General features: G+C 42.3%; 1 protein-coding gene across 10 annotated transcripts in view; it reads right to left on the bottom strand.

Moving 5' to 3' along the window:
• Positions 1 to 25,540, bottom strand: part of dnm1a (dynamin 1a) — a 501,477-nt gene that overhangs the window by 236,128 nt on the left and 239,809 nt on the right. For 7 of the 10 annotated variants that reach the window (XM_051931967.1, XM_028809129.2, XM_051931970.1 and 4 more), the window contains exon 14: positions 10,024 to 10,035. The exons of the other annotated variants lie outside the window; for them this stretch is intronic. In XM_051931967.1, coding sequence (XP_051787927.1) covers positions 10,024 to 10,035 — 12 coding nt within the window. The remainder of the gene's footprint in view (positions 1 to 10,023; positions 10,036 to 25,540) is intronic. 10 annotated transcript variants of the gene reach the window in all.

Raw genomic sequence — 25,540 nt, 5'->3', positions numbered from 1 at the left:
CACAAGGCAGGACCAATAATTTGCTTAAACTTTCCGGTTGATTTTGTGACTTTTCTTAAGTAGCATAGTTCGCTTGTGGTACTGGTAGATTTTTGCAAATCCAACAGACTGGCTGTGGGCCGAGAGCAGGGGGGCGTGGCCTTCCTCATTCACTTGCCAGCCTCTGTTTGAGTCGCTCTACGTCTCGCCACGTGTTGGTGCGCACCTCACCTCTGCTTAGCTAGCGATACCTGTTTGTTCAACAGACATTATCATTTACAAATTGCTAAGGAGTAACATTTGATGTTTTTCAGAGAGATCAGAGCTCCATGTGTTTTAGACGGTAGCTGTTGATTGGCAGAGATATCACGGCCATGTGGTTTTCTCCCCACGCGGGAATGCTTTCCCATCAGAGCTGAACACGATCAGATAAATGCCAACATCTATTGATTTTTAAAGTTTGTCCTGTTTCATTACTATGTGGGTGCAGCCATGGAGTACAGCTAGTATATATATATATATATATATATATATATATATATATATATATATACAGTATATATATATCTTCTTATATAATACAGTACCATGGCTGTTCGTTTGTGTGTCTAGGATTTTAAATCACCTGTAGCTTGCAAACCGTTTGAACTATTAACCTGAAATTTGGTACCCATGTACTTTGTGACGTCTACTGTCTGCTTTCGAGGTGATGATTGACCTCCAAGGTTATTCCTCTTTTCATTTATTTTTATTTCGTTGTAGAATTAACTCTCAGCTGCAGGGTGGCCGTGCGGCGCATGCATATGGGTGCCATTCTCATCCCTACCACCTTCGCCATCACTTCCCCTACCTCTTCATATCTTAAATCATTCTTGTGGCAGGTTGAAGGCTTAAGTGAAAAATGAAGGATAAGGTACTAAGTAATTGCAACACAAACTCTGACTTAATCAGTTTTAACGTGAACAGATGCCGACGAGAGCAGAGAAGAAGCGGGCCGCCAGGGTGGAGAAAAGAAGAGCTGCTCAGGATATATATATATATATTTTCACTCATGCACATCACTGGGTCTCCCTCCAAATTCCTCCCAGATATGTGCTACCACCCCGACCTGAGACGGGGAGCTGCTGCTAACTGTCTTGTCACCGCTCAGTGACGGAAACTGATTCTGCCCCTTCTGGTCCCTGAGCCATAAACGCAAGACTACCCAGAGGAAGACGTTATTTCTTGCTCAAGTGACCCAAGGAGAAGTGCTCCATAGCCTGTTTCTAATCTAGTTGATATGACTAAGCTAGTGTGACTTCTACAGGGCAGCATTTTTATTGAACACCATTGCACATTTCTTTTGTTCAATTCTGCAAGTAAACGGGTACAGCCGGGTTGGCACTGTGAAAATTTGTTGCAGCATCAGCCTGTCATTCCCTCAGATGACCACAATATACTGTATATAGTTTTCATTTCTTGATGATATTCCAGACAGTTTATTGCATCTTGCAGTGTGGCTTCTGTGTTTCGGTTCATGAAGTTTTCTACGGACAGTCGTCTCTGACACATCCACACTTGCCTCCTGGTCGGTCGGAGAGGCATTTGCAGATTTTTCTTCACCTTAGTGAGGATTCTTCTGTCATCAGCAGTGGAGGTCTTTCTTAGCCTACCAGCCCCTTTGTGATTACTGAGCCCACCAGTGTGTTCTTTCCTCTTCGTGATACTCCAGACAGTTAATTGAGGTCATTCTGAGATTTTACCTATTTTTCCCAATGGTTTTATTCTTGTTTTTCAGCCTCATGATGGATTATTTGACTTTTGTTGGCACAGCTCTTGTCCTTGTGTTGAACAATGGCAACTACAGACTCCAAAGGGGAGAAGCAAACTGGTGTGTCAAGCCATGAAACCCACCTGAGAAATCACAAACACCCGTGACACCAATTGTTCAACACATTATGATGCCCTGAAATGGGGGGACCGTGTCGAAAAACTGTTGTGTGTTGAAGTGTCTGCAAATCCCCTTCAATGAATGTGCACTTTAATTACTTAAGTGTGAATTGTTTGATTCTGCGGTGGGCTGGCGCCCTGGCCGGAGTTTGTTTCCTGCTCCTGCCTTGTGCCCTGTGTTGGCTGGGATTGACTCCAGCAGACCCCCGTGACCCTGTAGTTAGGATATAGCGGGATGGATTATAGATGGATGGATGAATTGCTTGATTTGTAATTTTAAACTGTGGAGCACAAGGGGGAAAATCAAGGAAAAATGTGTTTTTTTCCCAAACATTATGGATGGCACTGCATTTTTCTTTGTTTCTGTATGGTTTTATGTCAGCCCCCATACTCACGTTATCTCAGGGTCACTAGTGTCCATACAACAACAAACTAATCCAAAGTATATCTGAGGGCACCTCTTGACTTGTGCTCTTTGTGAATTTGGTTTCTCTGTGTATCTATTTTAACAACAATATAAAACCATAGAGATATTAGTGACAGCTGTAAGTACTCAGCTTGAAAATGTGCCATCTGTACACTTAAGAAATGTGTGTAAGGAATACGCTGCAAACAGCAGTGCGGCCACAACACAACTGCTAAAGGACAAAGTATGTACGGTATAATGTATGTATGACTTTTTTAATTACGAAAAAGCTGAAGTATTTTTAGTTCCAGTTCAGAAAAGACTTTTTCGCCTAACCCACTAGGCTATTCATTTTAGACCACAGTTGGATATTTGCTATAAACATGCCACATTTCAATTATAGCTCTGATGATGCAGCAGATACTTCATGCTGGCTTCCAGGTCACGTGCATCTTTTTGTGGGTTCCAATCCCAGTGCTGGAGGCGGCTTCTTATGTGGCTGTGGCTTTGACTTTTACAGTTTGGGCTCACTCTCTCCTCCTTACTGTGCTACTTTTCTTTTTTTCTTTTAGTATTACTGCTACCCACAAACATGAGGAAATAACTTATTATTATAGCCAATGCTGATTACAAAGAACAAAAAAAAATCATAATTAGAAGTAATTTTGAAGTTATTTGAAGGGATCTTTAGCTACAAGGACTAAAGGTCAGACAAAATGGTTCCATTTGTAATTCTCATACCACAATCTTGGAATTGCTCTATGACTAAAAACAGTTTAGCACTAAGGATGCTGTCCTAGGTTTTCATCTCTAAGAACTTGAACTCTTATTCTGCATCTGACAGCAGCATCTTGCCTCCCTCTAATTGGCCGATTTAACCTAAATATAGTATCCATCCTTCCATCTATCCATTTTCTACCATTTATTTTGATCCTGGGCTGTGGGGCATCTGTTGGTGAAGAAATATTCATGGATCTTGACTTTGCTGACGATGCTGTGATCTTCATGGAGTCAATGGAGGCTCTGAGTGAGGAGTCTGAGTGTGCGGGCTTGCGAGTGTCCTGATAAAAACCAACATCCAGGCCTTTAATGACCTCTTGGGCACGGCCATCAGCAGTGTGTCTGTCTGTGGAGAGAGTGTCGACCTCATGGAGAGGTTTACTGACCTCGGCTGTGACATTCATGTCTCTGGTGACTCTTCCTATGAAGTCAGTGGACGGATTGAGAGAGCATGGGGGGGTCATAAGGACGCTGGAAAGGGGTGTGTGGCGTTCCCGATATCTATGCAAAAGGACGAAGGTCCAAGTCTTTAGAGTCCTGGTGCTTCCTGTCTTGCTATATGGTTGTGAGACATGGACACTATTCAGTGACCTGAGGCGAAGACTGAACTCCTTTGGTGTCTCTCCATGGAAAATCCTTGGATACCATTGGTTTGACTTTGTGTAGAATGAACGTTTGCTCATGGAGTCCTGAATGAGGCACATGACCTGCATTGTGAGGGAGCGTCAGTTACAGCACTACAGCCATGTGGCGCGTTTCCCCAAGGGTGATCCGGCTCGTAAGATCCTCATTGTTGGGGACCCGAGTGGCTGGACCAGGCCAAGGGGTCGCCCACGTAACACCTGTCTGCGGCAGATAGAGGGTCATTTCCGGAGGGTGGGACTGGACCGCGTGTCTGCCTGGGGGGTTGCCTACTGGGATCCTGAGTTGTTTCATCATGTAGTGGGTGCGGCAAAGCGCTGTACCAGTGCATGCTCACCAACTTGACTTGACTTGACTGGTTGCAGGAACAGCAGTCCAAGCAATGATGCCCAGACCCAGGCCTTTTCTCCACCACCTCTTCCAGCTCCTCAGGGGAGATGATTAGGTGTGCCCAGACCAACTGGGAGATGTAATCTGTCCAGTGTGTCCAAGGTCTACTCCCATTTCAACATGCCTGTCCTAATCTGATACCTGAACCACATCAACTGGCGCCTTTCAATGTGGAGAACCAATGGCTCTACATTGAGCTCCTCCTGAAAGTCTGTGCACATCACCCTATCTCTAAAGCTGAGCCGAGATGCCACACTAAGGAAGTTCATTTCTGCCACTTGTATCCATAATCCAGTTCTTTTGGTCACTAACCAAATCTTGTGGCCATAAGGGAGGGTAGGAGCACAAATCAACTGGTAAATCAAGAGCTTTGCCTTCTGCATTCACTCTCTCTTCACCATGATTGACTGGTACAACGTCTATATAACTGTTGTCGCTGCTCTGATCTGCCTGTCAAACCCTCTTCTCTCTCCCTCTATGATGAACAAGACCTTGAGATATTTAGGTTCTTCCTCCTCCCCAACCCAGAAGAAGGCACTCCATCCTTTTCTGGAACTATGAGAACTATGACCTCCGACTTGGAGGTGCGAAACTAATTCCTGACTGTTTCACATTCAGCTTCAAACCAAGTATATCAGTAAAAGAATAATATCCTCAAGGTAATGATCTTATTGAATCACAACGTTCACATATTTGGTAACGTTTGAGGATTTCATTTTGTTGTTCAAAAGTGTATTTAAAGAGCCAGCATAGTGGCATAGCGGTTACCACTGCTGCTTTACATTTCCAGTGTTGTTGAGTTCAAATCCAGCATCTGGTCACTGTCTCTGTGAAGTTTACATATGCCTTCCTATCTTCAAGATTTTTCCTCACACCTCCTAAACAACGTGACTGTTTGGTTATTCCAAATGGGCCATTTGTGAGTGTAATTGTAGATGTCTGTGAGAGTGAATTCTGTGAAGAAAATGAACCTCTGTTCAGGGTTAGTTACTGCCTTCCACCCAGTGCTTCCAAAATAGTCTTGGGTTCCCTCAATCCTTGATTGGATTATGTGGGTTTGAGTACACTGACATACTTTGTTAATCCCCGAGGAAGAAACAAACATTGGGGGTTAGCCATTGTACAGTGCCCCTGGAGTAACTTTCAGGTTAAGGGCCTTGCTCAAGGGCCCAATCGAGAAGGATCCCTTTATGCACATTAACATGTTTCCTTTCTTGTACTCACTGTTACCAGGATAGGCCCTGACGTCCGATGACCAAGACAAATGGATTAAGTGGACTTGAGAGTGTTATGCTATTTGTGTTAATGTCTAGGAATTGACTTTAACATTCACATGCCAATGTTTCAGGATTTAACGTATGCATTCATATATGTGAACAGTAGGAGTGGGCAGTATGGCCTAACATCCAGATCATGGTTTAATTAAGAAATGTGGACAGTTTCGCTACATACCAGTACTCTTTAATTTAATATTGTTTTTTTATCAGTATGCTGCTGCTGGAGTATGTGAATTTACCCTTGGGGATTAATAAAGTATCTATTATTCTATCTATCTATCTGTCTATATAAAATTCTTATCACGTTTGAAACGGAAATTACGTATGACCACATGATATAGAAATATATGAAACGGAAATTGGCGATCTATGCCATAGAAGTGCACCCCACATCGCCCTCTCCCAGCCCTCCTGTCTGGACTACAGCGCTGAGCCGTCCGCCACCTGGCTCGTTCTCCCCTTGGGGATTAATAAAGTATCTATCTATCTATATAAAATTCTTGTCACATTTGAAACGGAAATTACGTATGACCACGTGATATAGAAATTACGTATGAAACGGAAATTACGTATGACCACACGATATGGAAATCACCTATGACCACAGAACATATTATAATACAGGAACTAATCACTTTGTTTGTGGACGCCATTTTTATATCGTCTTTACAAATTGTTATTATTTGTGTGAGAGTTATTTTACTGATATTGAAAAGAAGTAAACACAAACACGCCGATCTATGCCATAGAAGTGTGCCCCGCATCGCCCTCTTCCAGCCCTCCTGTCTGGACTACAGCGCTGAGCCGTCCGCCACCAAGCACGTTCTACCCTTGGGGATTAATAAAGTATCTATCTATCTATATATATAAAATTCTTTTCACGTTTGAAACGGAAATTACATATGACCACGTGATATAGAAATTACGTATGACCACACGATATGGAAATCACCTATGACCACAGAACATATTATAATACAGGAACTAATCACTTCGTTTGTGGACGCCATTTTTATATCGTCTTTACGAATTGTTATTATTTGTGTGAGAGTTACTTTACTGATATTGAAAGGAAGTAAACACAAACACGCCGATCTATGCCATAGAAGTGCGCCCTGCGTCGCCCTCTCCCAGCCCTCCTGTCTGGACTACAGCACTGAGCCGTCCGCCACCAGGCGCGTTCTGACAGACAAGTTTTATTTATTCGTCCACGAGACTGTCGCTGAAACTGCCACATTGTATCTTTTTTTTAGTTGGCAGTACTTGATAGTAGAAGAGATGAGGAAAACAGCTTTGCATTTTTCTACTTTTTAATTGTGCTGAGCTGTAAACAATGTGAAGACGAGACCGCCTTCAGCGGCAAGGGGTCGTGAGAACAAAGTGGACGCTGGGAGGCGTGGAATGTCGGGCTGCTCCGCCGGGTCGAGAGCTTCGCAGTTTCGGGCAGCGTCCTCTCTTCTCGCACTGTTTGTGACACTTCAAATCCCCCGTCAGCTCCTGGGAGAGTGGAAATCTTTGCAAATCGGCGTCATCAAAGCAGGACTCTGTTTGTAAATTGCCCTGCACGACTATTTACTGTCCCTTAAGGAAAGTTCGGTTCACTAAAACCCCACAACATTCAAGCTTGCTTTTGTGATTAATTATTTTAACAAGTAAATCAGAGGCATGTAGTGCAAGGTTGTCAGGCAAAAATTTGGATGATCACATGGGAAATGTAATTTCTATACCACAGCGGTCGTGTAGCGCCTTTCACAAGGGATCTACTACTTACCTGTTGTGTTATAGCGCCTTTAAAATGTAGTTTACCCCAAACCACTCCAGTAGTGCTCAATGTATATTTACTTCTTAAATGTTAATGTTTTACTGTTTAATAACTTATAGACTACATTTTATTTTTTTCCCTTGCACTCAGTGAGAGAAGCCACTGGGTATTCAACTAGTCTATCTATAAAATATCTGTATGTACTTTAATTAATTAATGTAAGGATTCCATCCATCCATTTTCCAACCCGCTGAATCCGAACACAGGGTCACGGGGGTCTGCTGGAGCCAATCCCAGCCAACACAGGGCACAAGGAACCAATCCTGGGCAGGGTGCCAACCCACCGCAGTAATGTAAGGATTAATGTAACTAACTCAGATGTCCATCTTATCCAAAATGTTTAACACTCTGCTACTTCAATAGATTTGACCGCCAGCGTTCACTTTTCTTGAACCTACAAAAGTACAGTATAGCCTTACTTACTTGTCTGTTTGCTGAGGCTGCTGTTGCCAAGCAAACACAGCACAAGACATGGCTTCTTCCTGTCCTCTCTTCCTGTTTGAATAGGTCCAATCAGGTTGAAGCACACAGCATGCTGGGTAATTCTTTTAACAGGGTTGCCTCACATATTGCACACAATTTCATACATAAAGCCAAGATACTAATTACTCCAACACAAAACTGTTGTTTTCTTGTAGTCACACTTTGTTTAAATATGTGCGCGAGTTCTTCACTTATTTTTAAGCATACTGGTAAAATGGTTTTCTCAAAATCCATAACAGAAGAAGAATTTCATCTGGTATACCAGGTCAATCAGTATATTACCCACTACTAGTTAACAGTTCAGGATTTGACTTGGTATTCATTTAATATGCAAGGAATAGTTAACCCAAAATTAAAAACTGGGAAATAATTACACAGAAATATCTTTCTATTCCTTCCAAGTCCTATGGCATGCCTACTACTTGCAGTTGCCCAGAAGTAGCCAGCTTGCCTCAAACAGATCTATGTCTGGGTAGTCATCCCAGGCGAATGTTGCTGTAGGTGCATCAGCTACTCTTAATCAGCTGGGGCCCAATCAGCTGATTCATCTGATGCAGTTTCGTTTTCGAACTCAATATCATTTGCATCAAAATCTGAGTCAGAAACGTCACAGTCTGATTTAGCAATAATAAAGAAACCATGGTGGCGCAGGGCGGCACGGTGGCGCAGTGGGTAGCGCTGCTGCCTCGCAGTTGGGAGACCTGGGGACCTGGATTCACTTCCCGGGTCCTCCCTGTGTGGAGTTTGCATGTTCTCCCCGTGTCTGCGTGGGTTTCCTCCGGGCGCTCCGGTTTCCTCCCACAGTCCAAAGACATGCAGGTTAGGTGGATTGGCGACTCTAAATTGGCCCTAGTGTGTGCTTGGTGTGTGTGTGGGTGTGTCTGTGTGTGTCCTGTGGTGGGTTGGCACCCTGCCCGGGATTGGTTCCTGCCTTGTGCCCTGTGTTGGCTGGGATTGGCTCCAGCAGACCCCCGTGACCCTGTGTTCGGACTCAGCGGGTTGGAAAATGGATGGATGGATGGATGGATGGTGGCGCAGTGGGTAGCGCTGCTGCCTCGCAGTTAGGAGACCCGGGTTCGCTCTCCGGCTCCTCCCTACGTGGAGTTTGCATGTTCTCCCCTTGTCTGCGCGGGTTTCCTCCCACAGTCCAAAGACATGCAGGTTAGGTGCATTGGCGATTCTAAATTGTGCTTGGTGTGTGTGTGTGTGTGGCCGGGGTTTGTTTCCTGCCTTGCACCCTGTGTTGGCTGGGATTTGCTCCAGCAGACCCCCATGACCCTGTAGTTAGGATATAGTGGTTTGGATAATGGATGGATGGAAACAAACCGTCGTCAGCAGATTGTTTTGCTTTCCGCATTTGTTTCGTTCTTTCTCCAGAAAATGATGCCACTTTAAAAGCTGATTACATTAGACTATTCAGCACACATGTTGATTTTCAAAGTTAAATCAACAAAGCTAACGGCCTATCAAAATGAGTAGATTTATAATGTAACGGTGGGTTTTTTCAACCTGCACAAAAGATTACCGCCCTCTACCCCTAGAGCAGCGGTTCTCAATCTGTGGGGCGGGCGCAAAGTAACAAAAAAGGGGGCGCGAATGTTGCCATATGTGGCATAATTTCGCTATTCGTAGGGAAATTTTAAACCTGTAGCGTTGTATCGGCAGCAAAAAATATAGGAATAAATTTAATTAGGGCTTCAAAAAAACGTTAGGGGGGCACGATTAAAATGGTTATGAAAACTATGGGTTGCAAATACTTAAAGATTGAGAAACGCTGCCCTAGAGGTCGACATCAGTCAACTTCTGCCTTCACCTGTGGATGTCAACATAAGTCAGCTACCCATTCCCGAAGTGTTAAGGCATCCAAGAAGTTCTATAAACTTCTAGGAGCTGTTTTTTGATAAAAGGGTTTGCCATTCTGTTGACCACAACCTGAAATAAATAAAACCTGTATGTCTGGACTTAAAATTTGAAATCATAGTATTGAGTCTTCTTTTACCAGTTGCCACCTCGATATCACTATGCATATATGGAAACATGAACAATCACACATAAAACATGTACACGGTAAGATTAAATGCACTGCACACTTCTTCAGAGTCTACTGACGGTAACTCAAAGACGCATCTCCATTGGACGACATGACCAAAGTATCAACAGAATATGGTGTAATAATAGAAAAGGGTCAAGAAGGCAAAGGAAATTAGTAAACTGCGAAAGGGGCTCGCTCGTGAGTGAGTGGGATTAGTGAACATCAGAGCACACACAGGCATGCATCTGTGCGCTCACACACACGGTGCAGACTTCCTACTCACCATGATCTCATCCTGTAGGGAGTTGCCATGGCAACAGCAGCACAGCAAAGAGAAGGGGTGAGACATTTATTAGAGAAGCAGAACGAAGCTGTGACCTGACTGACACTCGGCCATCCTTCAAAAATAGCATTGAAAAGTGAGTTCTTCTTTTTATTTCTGTGATTAGTAGATCACTATCATGCACTTAATAAGAATAATAACAGAAATTCATCATTAAAATATAACTGAGAAAAGATATCATTCAATATTAAAAGTTATTATAGAGATTATAAGAAACTGAAGACAGTTGGAAAATGAAGGAATTAATTAAAATACACTTGCAACCCAACTTTTTTTAAGCTTTTGTCCATATTTTTTATATACAGGTGCTGGTCATAAAATTAGAATATCATGACAAAGTTGATTTATTTCAGTAATTCCATTCAAAAAGTGAAACTTGTATATTAGATTCATTCATTACACACAGACTGATGTATTTCAAATGTTTATTTCTTTTAATGTTGATGATTATAACTGACAACTAATGAAAGTCCCAAATTCAGTATCTCGGAAAATTAGAATATTGTGAAAAGGTTCAATATTGAAGACACCTGGTGCCACACTCTAATCAGCTAATTAACTCAAAAGCCTTTAAATGGTCTCTCAGTCGAGTTCTGTAGGCTACACAATCATGGGGAAGACTGCTGACTTGACAGTTGTCCAAAAGACGACCATTGACATCTTGCACAAGGAGGGCAAGACACAAAAGGTCATCGCTAAAGAGGCTGGCTGCTCACAGAGCTCTGTGTCCAAGCACATTAATAGAGAGGCGAAGGGAAGGACAAGATGTGGTAGAAAAAAGTGTACAAGCAATAGGGATAACCGCACCCTGGAGAGGATTGTGAAACAAAACCCATTCAAAAATGTGGGGGAGATTCACAAAGAGTGGACTGCAGCTGGAGTCAGTGCTTCAAGAACCACCACACACAGACATGGGTTTCAGCTGTCGCATTCCTTGTGTCAAGCCACTCTTGATCAAGACACAGCGTCAGAAGCGTCTCACCTGGGCTAAAGACAAAAAGGACTGGACTGCTGCTTTCTGATGAAAGTAAATTTTGCATTTCCTTTGGAAATCAAGGTCCCAGAGTCTGGAGGAAGAGAGGAGAGGCACAGAATCCACATTGCATGAGGTCCAGTATAAAGTTTCCACAGTCAGTGATGGTTTGGGGTGCCATGTCATCTGCTGGTGTTGGTCCATTGTATTTTCTGAGGTCCAAGGTCAACGCAGCCGTCTACCAGGAAGTTTTAGAGCACTTCATGCTTCCTGCTGCTGAACTTTATGGAGATGCAGATTTCATTTTCCAACAGGACCTGGCACCTGCACACAGTGCCAAAGCTACCAGTACCTGGTTTAAGGACCATGGTATCCCTGTTCTTGATTGGCCAGCAAACTTGCCTGACCTTAACCCCATAGAAAATCTATGGGGTATTGTGAAGAGGAAGATGCAATACGACAGACCCAACAATTCAGAAGAGCTGAAGGCCACTATCAGAGCAACATGGGCTCTCCTAACACCTGAGCAGTGCCACAGACTGATCGACTCCATGCCACGCCGCATTGCTGCAGTAATCCAGGCCAAAGGAGCCCCAACTAAATATTGAGTGCTGTACATGCTCATACTTTTCATGTTCATACCTTTCAGTTGGCCAACATTTCTAAAAATCCTTTTTTTGCATTGGTCTTAATTGATATTCTAATTTTCCGAGATACTGAATTTGGGACTTTGATTAGTTGTCAGTTATAATCATCAACATTAAAAGAAATAAACATTTGAAATACATCAGTCTGTGTGTAATGAATGAATCTAATATACAAGTTTCACTTTTTGAATGGAATTACTGAAATAAATCAACTTTGTCATGATATTCTAATTTTATGACCAGCACCTGTATGTGGTATGAAAATAGAAAAATTAATTAAAATACACTTGAAACCCAATTTTTTTTTTAAGCTTTTGTCCATATTTTTTTATACAGTGGTGTGAAAAACTATTTGCCCCTTTCCTGATTTCTTATTCTTTTGCATGTTTGTCACACAAAATGTTTCTGATCATCAAACACATTTAACCATTAGTCAAATATAACACAAGTAAACACAAAATGCAGTTTTTAAATGATGGTGTTTATTATTTAGGGAGAAAAAAAATCCAAATCTACATGGCCCTGTGTGAAAAAGTAATTGCCCCCTTGTTAAAAAATAACCTAACTGTGGTGTATCACACCTGAGTTCAATTTCCGTAGCCACCCCCAGGCCTGATTACTGCCACACCTGTTTCAATCAAGAAATCACTTAAATAGGAGCTGCCTGACACAGAAGTAGACCAAAAGCACCTCAAAAGCTAGACATCATGCCAAGATCCAAAGAAATTCAGGAACAAATGAGAACAGAAGTAATTGAGATCTATCAGTCTGGTAAAGGTTATAAAGCCATTTCTAAAGCTTTGGGACTCCAGCGAACCACAGTGAGAGCCATTATCCACAAATGGCAAAAACATGGAACAGTGGTGAACCTTCCCAGGAGTGGCCGGCCGACCCAAAATTACCCCAAGAGCGCAGAGACGACTCATCCGAGAAGTCACAAAAGACCCCAGGACAACGTCTAAAGAACTGCAGGCCTCACTTGCCTCAATTAAGGTCAGTGTTCACGACTCCACCATAAGAAAGAGACTGGGCAAAAACGGCCTGCATGGCAGATTTCCAAGACGCAAACCACTGTTAAGCAAAAAGAACATTAGGGCTCGTCTCAATTTTGCTAAGAAACATCTCAATGATTGCCAAGACTTTTGGGAAAATACCTTGTGGACTGATGAGTCAAAAGTTGAACTTTTTGGAAGGCAAATGTCCCGTTACATCTGGCGTAAAAGGAACACAGCATTTCAGAAAAAGAACATCATACCAACAGTAAAATATGGTGGTGGTAGTGTGATGGTCTGGGGTTGTTTTGCTGCTTCAGGACCTGGAAGGCTTGCTGTGATAGATGGAACCATGAATTCTACTGTCTACCAAAAAATCCTGAAGGAGAATGTCCGGCCATCTGTTCGTCAACTCAAGCTGAAGCGATCTTGGGTGCTGCAACAGGACAATGACCCAAAACACACCAGCAAATCCACCTCTGAATGGCTGAAGAAAAACAAAATGAAGACTTTGGAGTGGCCTAGTCAAAGTCCTGACCTGAATCCAATTGAGATGCTATGGCATGACCTTAAAAAGGCGGTTCATGCTAGAAAACCCTCAAATAAAGCTGAATTACAACAATTTTACAAAGATGAGTGGGCCAAAATTCCTCCAGAGCGCTGTAAAAGACTCATTGCAAGTTATCGCAAACGCTTGATTGCAGTTATTGCTGCTAAGGGTGGCCCAACCAGTTATTAGGTTCAGGGGGCAATTACTTTTTCACACAGGGCCATGTAGGTTTGGATTTTTTTTTCTCCCTAAATAATAAAAAACACCATTTACAAACTGCATTTTGTGTTTACTTGTGTTATATTTGACTAATGGTTAAATGTGTTTGATGATCAGAAACATTTTGTGTGACAAACATGCAAAAGAATAAGAAATCAGGAAGGGGGCAAATAGTTTTTCACACCACTGTATATGTGATATGAAAATAGAAAAATTAAAGTATACATTTCATTAAACATTTGCATAGCATTGCTTACCCCCTAAAGAATTCCAGCACTAAATTTATAATCATCTGATACTGGACAATAATGTGATTATGTCTGAATAACTCTTAAGGATACTCGCAAGAAAAGCGTTCTTATTTTTTTTTTTTTACATTTTTAACAAAAGGGTATTCAAATGAGCTTAACCACCATCATGTTCACCACATTTCCAATGTTCATTGAAGTGGTGTGTCAGCATCATGATATCCCAAGATAGGCCTCATCTGAGAGCACTTCTGATCCTCCGCTACACTCTTTTAGGGCCCCACGCTAAGTGAAATCTTCACACCGCAAAATGTGCAGAGCTTTGAGGTTCAGGAATCGAGTTGTACACAGGACGGGTCAAGAGTCACATCCCGTGAAAAGTCTTTGCGTGTTAAACCAGTCATATGGGATTGCATTGTCCACAGTCATTCTTATCAAGAGAATGAATTGCCTTTGCGTGAATCTCAACCATCTTGAGAAAAGCGGCCCACTGTCAATCACCTTATAATAGAAAAAAACGGCAGGTCGCTTTCCTCCTAGGGTTTAAATGTAGTCATCTTGGACTTGAAGAATGGAGGTTGTTTCAAGTAGAACCTCATCTATACGTGCTACACTTACTATGGAGGAATTCTGCTCTCTGTAAGTATACTCAGAAAAAATCAGCATAACAAAATGGATGAACATGACATAGACAGCTAAGTATCGTTCACTCTATTTTAAAAAAAATCGATTAGGAGTGTGCAGGGATTACAGAAAGCTGTACATTGGGAGCTCAAACCAAATAACAAAAGAAACTGACGGAAATGCCTTGTGTCTCCTGTTATGGAACAGCCTGGGTTTCATCTTTGGCTCACTGATTTTTTCTTTCTATTTCTTTTTATATTGACAGTTGATTAAAACTTTTCAAATTCTGCTATTTAATATGTTTCCATTCTGTTTATATTCTCAATGAATACTGTTTTGTTTCTTAGTTTTATTGTATTATTCTTTTTATACAGATTGGCCCTTGTAACTCGCAGATCCACCTATTCGCAGGTTTGTCATTAATAATTAAATACAATGGCATAAAAAAGGATTCAATCTCCTTGAACGCCATCTTAATTTTCTGCCTAACAAACGAGTTGTGCACATATTTTCCATTTAGTGTTTTTAATGCGAACTCTTGTGCTGTTAACAATCCATTTCCAAAGTCCAAATAAACCATTTTCTGTGCATATCTCTCTATTATAAAAGGAAATCCTGTGACGAGATGAGACTTTTTCAAAGAGATAATTTTAAGTCCTGTAAGACGAGACTTTGGCCATGAGAGTTTTTCAAGTCACGCCCTCCTCTCAACCATATTCAACCACGCACACGGCCCTCTCGCCTCTCATTCATGTGAATGCGTTTGAAGGACACAGTTCCTGCTCTCTTAGCTCTTATAAATTTTTACATTTTCCTCACTTTAAATTCCCAATAAATGAAGACTTATTATGTCCAAATATTATTGAAGAACTTCACCCCGAAGGGTTATCAACAGAACAAATGAGAACACAGGCAATCCTAGCACCGAGAAACGATGAACTCAAACGAATTAACGCAAAAATTGTCTATCAGTTACACGGCAAATTGGATAAATGCATATCAATAGACTGTGCTGAAACAGTTTGTGGTGATTGTGCGGAAGATGAAAACATCAACTTACAATATCCTTTCTACAAGCGTTAACACTGTCCGGTCTTCCACTGCCCAAATTATAATTGAAAGGAGGTGGTATCCAAGAAAGGTAATGTAGAACTTCTCCAGCGTTATAACATTAGACACCAAATGAGATCTTGATATGCCATTCGTAATAAAACGTTTACAATTTCCCGTTATAATAGCTTTTGCAAAGACAATTAACAAATCACAGAGACAAACATTCGAAAAAGTCGGTTTATTTAGTAGAGAGAAAGAAACGAAATTCACTCACAGACATTGTGATGTGTTGTCACGATGAAAGTCCAAACACAGAATTAAAATTCAATGTGATATTGACGAAAATTTAATTCAAAAAATTGTTTTTACTGAAGTTTTACAGTAAAAGTGTAAGTTTAAAAAGAATTTGCGTGTTAATTTCAAATCTAAAACAGAACAAAATCGTATAACGCAATGGATAACTCTAACGCAACATGAAACATAATTTACTTTCAAATTATTACATTTTACTATGGTTAATTACTCTCTGTAATGTAAAATAGTTCTATTATACATATGTAACAATTCCCATGAAAATAGCAACCTGTTTAAATTGTACATCCACATCTCCATATGCGAGCGGCTCAACCGCAAACTGGCTAGCGTGTAGCACCGACCCAGGGGTTGGCAAGGGAAGAGAGTGGGCGCAAAGCCCCCTAGTTTAACTGAAGAAGAATAACTCCAAAGTTTGTGTTTGCAGAAGTATTCAAGCCTTCCACATTCATACTTTGTCAAGAACCCTGTTGCTGCAATAACAACCTTCATTCTTTTGGGGCAAGTGTGTCCCAGTTCTGCACCTTGTTCAGGAGGGATTCTTCCCCATTATTCTTTAAAGAGATCCTCTCAGTTGGTGGGATGGCACCTCAAGACAGCAGTTTTCAAACAGTGCCACAGATTCTTAGCAGGGTTAAGATCAGGGCTTTGACTTGGCCATTCCAAATAACATTCCCCTTTCTGTTTTTGAGCCATTCCAGTGTTGCTTGGCCTTGTGCTTAGGGTTCTTGTCATATTGAACAATGAATCTTCTCCCAAGCCGACTGGAACAAGTTCTCCTGCAATGTTGCATTTATGTCCATCCATTGTTCCTTCAACGCTGACAAGATTCCCAATTCCCAGAATGTGAAAAGCATCCCCCCATAGCATGATGCTGCCACAAACATATTGCACTGTAGGTAAGGAGATTCATAAGGTATGGGCACTGTTAGTTTTACACCAACAACAAAGTTCTATTTTGGTCTCATCTGACCATAAAACCTTCTCTCACATCTTAACTGGGTCTTTCTCCTGCTTGGTAGCAAATGCCATACATGCTTTTAGAGGGACCTTCTTAAGGAATAGCTTCTTTCTTGCTCACCTCCCATAGAGGCATGTATTATGGAGAGCTCTTGAAATTGTGGACCCCTGCACCTTCACTCCAGTTTCAGCCAAAAAGCACTACAGACCTCTGAGAGTGACAGTTGGATTTTTAGTCGCCTCTGTCACCAGTCGACGTCTCGCTCTGATGTTTAGTTTTGAGCAATGGCCTGTTCTAATAAGAGACTGGGTGTTGTGATGAATCTTGCACTTTCTGGTGATGAATCCAACAGGGCATTCAACCTGTGATATTTTTTGGTTGCCATTTCCTCCCTTGTGCATTTCAATGACTTTCTCACATCAGCAGAGTGCTCCTTTGTCTTCATTTATGCAGTGATTGTCCAACTAAGACTATGGCCTTACAGAGTGGGCTTTTTACATCCAGTGAGATGTAAAGGACTCACAAGTATCTCCTCTTCATGTTTAATTATGACTGTGAAATGACTATCACCTTTGTGTTGTTTGTGATTCACTTGTCATTTATGTAAACCTGGAGCTTCCAAAGTACAGAGATTTGAATACTTAGGCAAACAAAAAACTTGTTCTGAGTTCTTCTTCAGTTAAATATCTACAGAAAATAGTTTATTGTGACTTTGGAAATGTATTGTTACATCACAAGAGTTCACACTAAAAATACTGAACGGACATATATGTGGACAAATCTTTTGTCAGGCAGAAAATTAGGACGGCTTTCAAGGGGGACTGGATACTTTTGCATGGCACTGTAGAAATAATTTTGTGAGTTTTGCTATTATGGAAACCCACAGACAATGTTGTAGCCCTTCAATGGACTGCAAATCCCAGCAACCCTGGAAGTACAGCATCATTGGGCAGCTTTAGAGGTTGCAGTGAGGGCTACTGGGTGAAAGATGAAGACACTAGCTTTAAAACTGAGTCATAAGAAGTTGACAGGATTGCAGCTGGTTGTGTATTTTTGTTCCAGCACTTCAAATTACATCCACTGAATTATGGTTTTCTCTGGATTTACAGTGTCCTCCATAATGTCTGGGACAAAGAAACATTTCTCCTTGATTTACCCCTCTGCTCCACAGTTTAACATTACAAATCAAATAATACTGAGAATTTAGATAAGAACTGCAGGCTCCTTTGTCATTTGTAACTTATTGCTAGTAAGGATCCATTAAGGGGTGGAGAAAGTCGACAAGCTTGACCACTAAAATGACACACAAAAATGTTAAATGGGTTGGAAGAAAAACAAGCAAACCAATCAGGGCCCTTCTAGGACTGACTTGGCAAACCCCAGCTACTGTATATATTGTTAATCTGACATCTTCACTACAGTCTGAATGGCTGGGGCAGCTCCCAGAAAAATGTCCAACCCTGCTTACGGGATGACTACATCACACCTAGATCAGCAAAAGAGCTGACCAGAGGAGACAGGGGGAGAATCCAAGGATGCTCTGACTTACTGCTGACACTTCAAGGAGACCAAGAAACAGGCTGTTTGGAAAGGCTAAACATCTAGCAGAACCAGGTTGTATGGAGTGCACACATCATTTTGCTTTTGTTTATGGCATTACTTGATTGAATAATACTTAACACATTGTGTGCTGGACCACTTGTTCTCAGAATGCGGCAGTATAGGTCTATGCATATATCAAGCCAAGTCAAGTTGGGGAGTATGCACCGGTACAGTGTGTTGCTGCACCCACTACTTGACGAAACAACTCGGGGATCCCAGTTGGCAACCCCCCACACAGACACACGGTTCAGTCCCACCCTACGGAAATGACCCTCTATCTGGTGTTACGTGGGCGACCCCTTGCCTGGTCCAGCCACTCGGGTCCCCAACAATGAGGATCTTATGAGCCAGATCACTCTCAGGGAAACGCGCCACATGGTGCCGTAACTGACGCTCTCTCACGATGCCCTCATTCGGGACTCCATGAGCAACACAAAGTCAAACCAGCGGTACCCAAGGATTTTCCAGAGAGACACCAAAGGAGTCCAGTTATATACGATACAGAAAATTAGCAAAAAAACGTAAAGAAATGCATTAGAATAAATTATTATGTATTATTATTATTACTATTATTATTAGAAAGCAACCGTCTTATTATTAACAGCAGCTCTGCCAAAAATGTAAAGAAATTGTTAATTACTTTATTTTGACCAGCAACACAATGAAAAGTCTCCATGTGATTTGGAATTCTCGAAGCATGGCACCTAAAAAGTGCATGTGACATTTCTTTGCTGTCCATGTTTGCTGCACACACCACATTTGGTAGTTGGTACCATTTGCACTCAGTCGGTGTCAAAATGTCCCTGTTGTGCTGCCCTGACAGTCGGATGCCTTGTGATGAAGAAATGCCTCTGAGGCAGCAATTGGCATCAGTGCCAGAGCCTACAGACTCCACATCATCCAGCTGATTATCACTAACTATCTCGATCGCTGTAATTATCATCAAAGTCTTCATCTTGCAATAAATCTAGGTATTTAAATAATCAGTATCTTTAGAGCTTTTTCGTGATGACATTACTATGGACTGTCTATATCTCTCTATTATAGAAAAAAAAATCTTGGAAGGTTTGAAAGGAGACAAGCCGTGATTTTCTCGGAGACACCTTAACGCACAGGTGTCAAACTCCAGGCGTGGAGGGCCGCAGGTTTTCATTCTTAACCTTTTTCATAAGAAGTGACCAGTTTCCTCTGCTAATTAACTTTTTTAGCCCTGTTTTAAGGATTCAGTCCACTGAATTGATTCTTTTCTTCATTAAATGACAGCCAAACAGAGATTAGACGTGAAACGAGCCAACAGATTATCAATTAAACTGGGGATTCAAACTCCAACCAATTTCACTCCAACCAATTTCTTAATCAGATGCTGATTCTTGTTGTTAATTGAACCCGTCATTTAATTCCATGACTTGTTGCTGCTCTCGTTCTGCCACAGCAGACATTTCCAAAACTGTTGATCGTCTGTTTTACTAAAACCTTCACCCTTCTTTATTTTCAGCTATTGTGTGATGGGCACAGGTTAGCTGGTCATGTGGCTGCTTGTTTTGTGTCTCATTATTGTTTGGCTGCTAATTAAGGACAAAGAAACAAGGGGTCTGAGTCACGTCAATTAAAACAAAGGCAAAATAAGTTAATTAGCAGCAGAAACTGATCACTAATTAAGGAGATGGTTAGAATGATAACCTGCACCCACTGCAGCCCTCCAGGACTGGAGTTCAACGCCCCTGCCTTAACGTCCCGCGAGACAAGGCAGTGAGACAAAAGGACAGCTGCTGTACCGGCTTTTAAATGATCAAAGCAATGAGAGCGGCACAACGCGAAGTGGCTGACGTTGTAGTGCGCCTGGAGGGGGGTAAGCCCCGTAGTACAGCAATATTTTCTGCAAAAAAAAAAGTCTATGGCTATCCACTAGGTGGCAGAACTATAGCAGATAACTGACATGCAACAGCAAAGTTCGGATGTATCTATATTGGCTGTATACTGGGAAATGAGTTTTGATTTGATTTTAATTTTGATATACAGTAGTTTATTAATCCAAGTTATACCATATGTTGCACCTTGACAGGTTCAGTGAGATACAACTTAACTTGCACCCCGCGTTCAAAGTGTTAAAAATTAAGCTTGCTTTCCTGCCTTCATATTTGCTCAATTTCAACCGCCGGGAGCTGAGAACCAAATTTTTTTCTCAGCTAGGTCAATCGAGGTGCGGGATTGAGCACACTCCCATTAGGAAGGCTACAGTGACAGTTATACATGAGAGAAGTCGTATAATCTACTGACAGAAGGTAGTGGACCGTAGTCCAGGGTGCAGTGCATTGCAACTTTGAACTGCTAAGGATAAGAACAGGGAAATTAAAGTAGTAATGCAGTGGCGATGCTACGCCAAAAGGAGCCGACACAGACGTCAACAGGAAGCACACCTGTGTCTAGAAATGATCTCTACGTGGCTGGCTAATGCCGTTCGCGCTATCAGGAGTTTGCTCCTGAGCCAGATGCTGTGGGTTCGCGGCTAACCACTGGCAGATCACCATAGTGCAAATTGGAAAGCAGACGCTTCGTGGTGCAAGTCCATGGTGATTCAGCATCACTAATGAGTCTTCATTTCTATTCACAGGCACAGGAAGATGTTAAGTGGGAAGGGGGGGATGCAGTATAGACAACAAAGAGAGAGCTTACGGGAGTGAAGTACCTGCATAGGTGGCAAATTGGTGGTCAAGAAGGCTCATGCTGGTGGAATACAACCATTGGGAGATATTGCAAGTAATATTAACTTCTCTTTGTTTTTCCCAACTTGTTTAGATGTTAGCACTTAGCATGCAACATTCCTTACTAAATAGGTGGAGGTTGGCTAATGGCCTAATATTCTCCATTCTTTGTTGGGAATAAACAGCAGCCATGGACAGGACAGTGATGGAAATGGAACAAGTACGAGCTGACTCTAATTTTCACGGACATACCCACTTGGGACAATTCATTTAACGCTCTCACTTTTCAGTATGACACCGTACTATGGCAAGATATAACAGCAGACCCCTGGAATAATCTGTTTCCTTAATCTGTGTGTATTTCTTACACATCACCTTATATGCTACCTCTTCACTTTACAATCTCTTTTGTCCATGGCAGTCCCAGACATAACTCTCTGGTTATCATATCTACCAGTACCATAATAGAACACATCTGTGGTGAAATCTAACCTTCACCTTAAAAATGCCATCATGTGCCACCCTAAATAAAAAAAACAACTACTTTCTAAGTGAATGTATGCAACTTGGGATCTAACGTCTACCAGTGGGGGCAGAGCAGAAGGCCAAGCAGTATGTGGTCTTCAAAGCAGTACTGAAATGGGACCTGCTTTGCCATTACACCCAAGTCTGTTTCTACCGACACTGCCATGGAACGTACAGTGCATCCGGAAAGTATTCACAGCACATCACTTTTCCCACATTTGTTATGTACAGCCTTATTCCAAAATGGATTAAATTCATTTTTTTCCTCAAAATTCTACACACAACCACCCCATAATGACAACGTGAAAAAAAGTTTACTTGAGGTTTTGCAAATTATTAAAAATAAAAAAAACTGAGACATCCCATGTACATAAGTATTCACAGCCCTTTGCCATGAAGCTCAAAATTGAGCTCAGGTGCATCCTGTTTCCCCTGATCATCCTTGAGATGTTTCTGCAGCTTCATTGGAGTCCACCTGTGGTAAATTCAGTTGACTGGACATGATTTGGAAAGGCACACACCTGTCTATAGAAGGTCCCACAGTTGACAGTTCATGTCTGAGCACAAACCAAGCATGAAGTCAAAGGAATTGTCTGTAGACCTCCGAGACAGGATTGTCTCAAGGCACACATCTGAGGAAGGTTACAGAAAAAATTCTGCTGCCTTGAAGGTGCCAATGAGCACAGTGGCCCCCATCATCCATAAGTGGAAGAAGTTCGAAACCACCAGGACTCTTCCTAGAGCTGGCCGGCCATTCTAAACTGAGCGATCGGGGGAGAAGGGCCTTAGTCAGAGAGGTGACCAAGAACCCGATGGTCACTCTGTCAGAGCTCCAGAGGTCCCCTGTGGAGAGAGGAGAACCTTCCAGAAGGACAACCATCTCTGCAGCAATCCACCAATCAGACCTGTATGGTAGAGTGGCCAGACAGAAGCCACTCCTTGGTAAAAGGCACATGGCAGCCCGCCTGGAGTTTGCCAAAAGGCACCTGAAGGACTCTCAGACCATGACAAAGAAAATTCTCTGGTCTGATGAGACAAAGATTGAACTCTTTGGTGTGAATGCCAGGCATCACGTTTGGAGGAAACCAGGCACCGCTCACCACCAGGTCAATACCATCCCTACAGTGAAGCATGGTGGTGGCAGCATCATGCTGTGGGGATGTTTTTCAGCGGCAGGGGACTGGGAGACTAGTCAGGATAAAGGGAAAGATGACTGCAGCAATGTACAGAGACATCCTGGATGAAAACCTGCTCCAGAGCGCTCTTGACCTCAGGACTGGGCGACGGTTCATCTTTCAGCAGGACAACGACCCTAAGCACACAGCCAAGATATCAAAGGAGTGGCTTCAGGACAACTCTGTGAATGTCCTTGAGTGGCCCAGCCAGAGCCCAGACTTGAATCCGATTGAACATCTCTAGAGAGATCTTAAAATGGCTGTGCACCGACGCTTCTCATCCATCTGATGGAGCTTGAGAGGTGCTGCAAAGAGGAATGGGCGAAACTGGCCAAGGATAGGTGTGCCAAGCTTGTGGCATCATATTCAACAAGACTTGAGGCTGGAATTGCTGCCAAAGGGGCATCAACAAAGTATTGAGCAAAGGCTTGTGAATACTTATGTACATGGGATTTCTCAGTTTTTTTATTTTTAATAAATTTGTAAAAAATCTCAAGTAAACTTTTTTCACGTTGTCATTGTGGGGTGTTGTGTGTAGAATTCTGAGGAAAAAAATGAATTTAATCCATTTTGGAATAAGGCTGTAACATAACGAAATGTGGAAAAAGTGGTGCGCTGGGAATACTTTCTGGATGCACAGTATGTGATTCAGATAAAAAGAAAATGAACAAAGCAGGTCAGATGTGATTAAAGGTGTTGTAGCTAGATACTCATCTACCCATTTTCACACCCTTTTATTCATGCTTACATGTCCATCCATTTTGTATAATACCTTTCCCCAGAGAAGGGCTGAAGGAAGCTGATGCTTATTCTGGCACAGATAGGCAGAAACCAGGAACCAATCATATGTGTGATTCCACTCCATCTCATGACAAAAAAAGGAATTCTGCAAACTACCATACAAGAAAAAACTTCAAAGAGTACCGTCGTTTGGATTGAGGAGCGAATTAGATGGTTTCTTGAGTGAAAAACTGGTTAAATTAAAAACCAGGAACCACAAGGGGGCATCAGGACCAAGCTTGGGAATGCAATGTGATATGTAATGTTTATTTTTAGTTGTCATTATTCATCCGGCATCTCAGCTGATTACACTTAATAAGCAATGTGTAGAAACTTGACCACATATGCGTGAGGGTCACGAGAGGATGTGTGCAGTCACACATTGCAGAGGCCAAGAGTTGAAAGCAAGCTTTGAAATGAAAAGGTGCAAAATTGGGAGGTCCAGTATCTACTACTGGCTTACAATGTGACCATGACCTCAATTTGTCAAAACATGCAAACGGCTATAAAACAATTCTGTGTGAGTTGCTTTGTGTAAAAATTGGTTAAATGTACAGTTAAATGACCCAAGTGTTGGTTTTCACAAAGTTTGCTGCTTCAGTGTTTTTAGATCTTTTAGTCAGATGTTTCTATGGTGTACTGAAGTAGAATTGCAAGCATTTCATGAGTTTCAAGGGCTTTTACTGACAATGACATGAAATTTACGCACAGAGTCCATATTTGCAGTGTTGGCCCTTCTTTCTTTTTCAAGACCTCAGCAATTCACCCTGACAGGCCGTCAATCAACTCCTGGGCCAAACCCTGACTGATGGCAGCCCATTCTTGTATAATTAATGCTTGGAGTTTGTCAGAATTGATGGGTTTTTGCTTCTCCGCCCACCTCTTGAGGATTGACCACAAGTTCTTAATGGGATTAAAGGTCTGGGGAGATTCCTGGCCATGGACCCCAAATTTCGATGTTTTGTTCCCCAAGCCACTTAGTTCTCACTTTTGCCTTATGGCCAGTGCTCCATCATGTTGGTCACCAAACTGTTCTTGGATGGTTGGGAGAGTTGCTCTCGGAGGATGTTTTAGTCACATTCTTTACTGATGGCTGTGTTCTTAGGCAAAATTGTGAGTGAGCCCACTGCCTTGGCTGACATGAATGGTCTCAGGATGCTTTACTGTTGGCCTGACACAGGACTGATGGTAGCGCTCACCATTTCTTTTTTCTGGATGCCCCAAACAATCAGAAAGGGAAATCATCAGAGAAAAAGACTTGACCCCAGCAGTCCTTAACAGTCCAGCTCAACTTGAATGGAATTACTAAAATTAATCAACTTTGTCATGATATTCTAATTTTATGACCAGCACCTGTATATGCAATGTGATGGGTGGCCCGGGTGGTCCCATGGTCGCCCAGGACGCCCCTGCTGCACATGATCTGGGGGAGCAACCAACCCTGAGCAACTCAATACCTCCCCCGGGATGTTTGGTGGCAAGCCTCCCTAGCCAACGGTGATTCCTCAATCTCCTGCAGGGCTCCATGGGAGATGGAGTCCTCCACAGCTCGGGTGTGAGCTGGGGTGGCCGCTAGGGGGTGCTGCATGGATTCCACAGCCCAGCTGGACAAATCTTCAGCCTCACCCAGAAGTGTAATTGGAACCAGGTGGTCAAGCACCTGGAACACTTCCGGGTGGGCTATAAAAGGGGCCAGCTGCCGCCACCACTCAGTGGCCAGAGTCGGGAGGAGAGGAAGAAGCTTCAAGGGAGGAGTGGTGGTGCCAGAAGGGCGTATTTGTGGTGATTAGGAGTGCTTTATTTGGGACTGTATTGCCTGTGGGTCACGGGGAAGACGTGCACCCACAGGGGAGAGAAAAATAAAACAGTTTGTGTTATTTTATCCGTGCATCTGAGTGTAGTCTGTGCCGGGTCGGGGGCTATATAGCGCTATTGTTACAGTGAGTATATACGGTAATTGCAATTCATCTGATCACTCTTCATAACATTCTGGAGTAGATGCAAATTGCCATCATAAAAATTGAGGCAGCAAATGTTGTGAAAATTAGTATTTGTGTCATTCTCAAAACCTTTCGCCACAACTCTATAGATGCC

This window comes from Erpetoichthys calabaricus, chromosome 9, assembly GCF_900747795.2.
Source record: "Erpetoichthys calabaricus chromosome 9, fErpCal1.3, whole genome shotgun sequence".
In the NCBI taxonomy this organism is placed as follows: Eukaryota; Metazoa; Chordata; class Cladistia; order Polypteriformes; family Polypteridae; genus Erpetoichthys; species Erpetoichthys calabaricus.
This window is presented reverse-complemented; position numbering and strand designations above follow the sequence as displayed.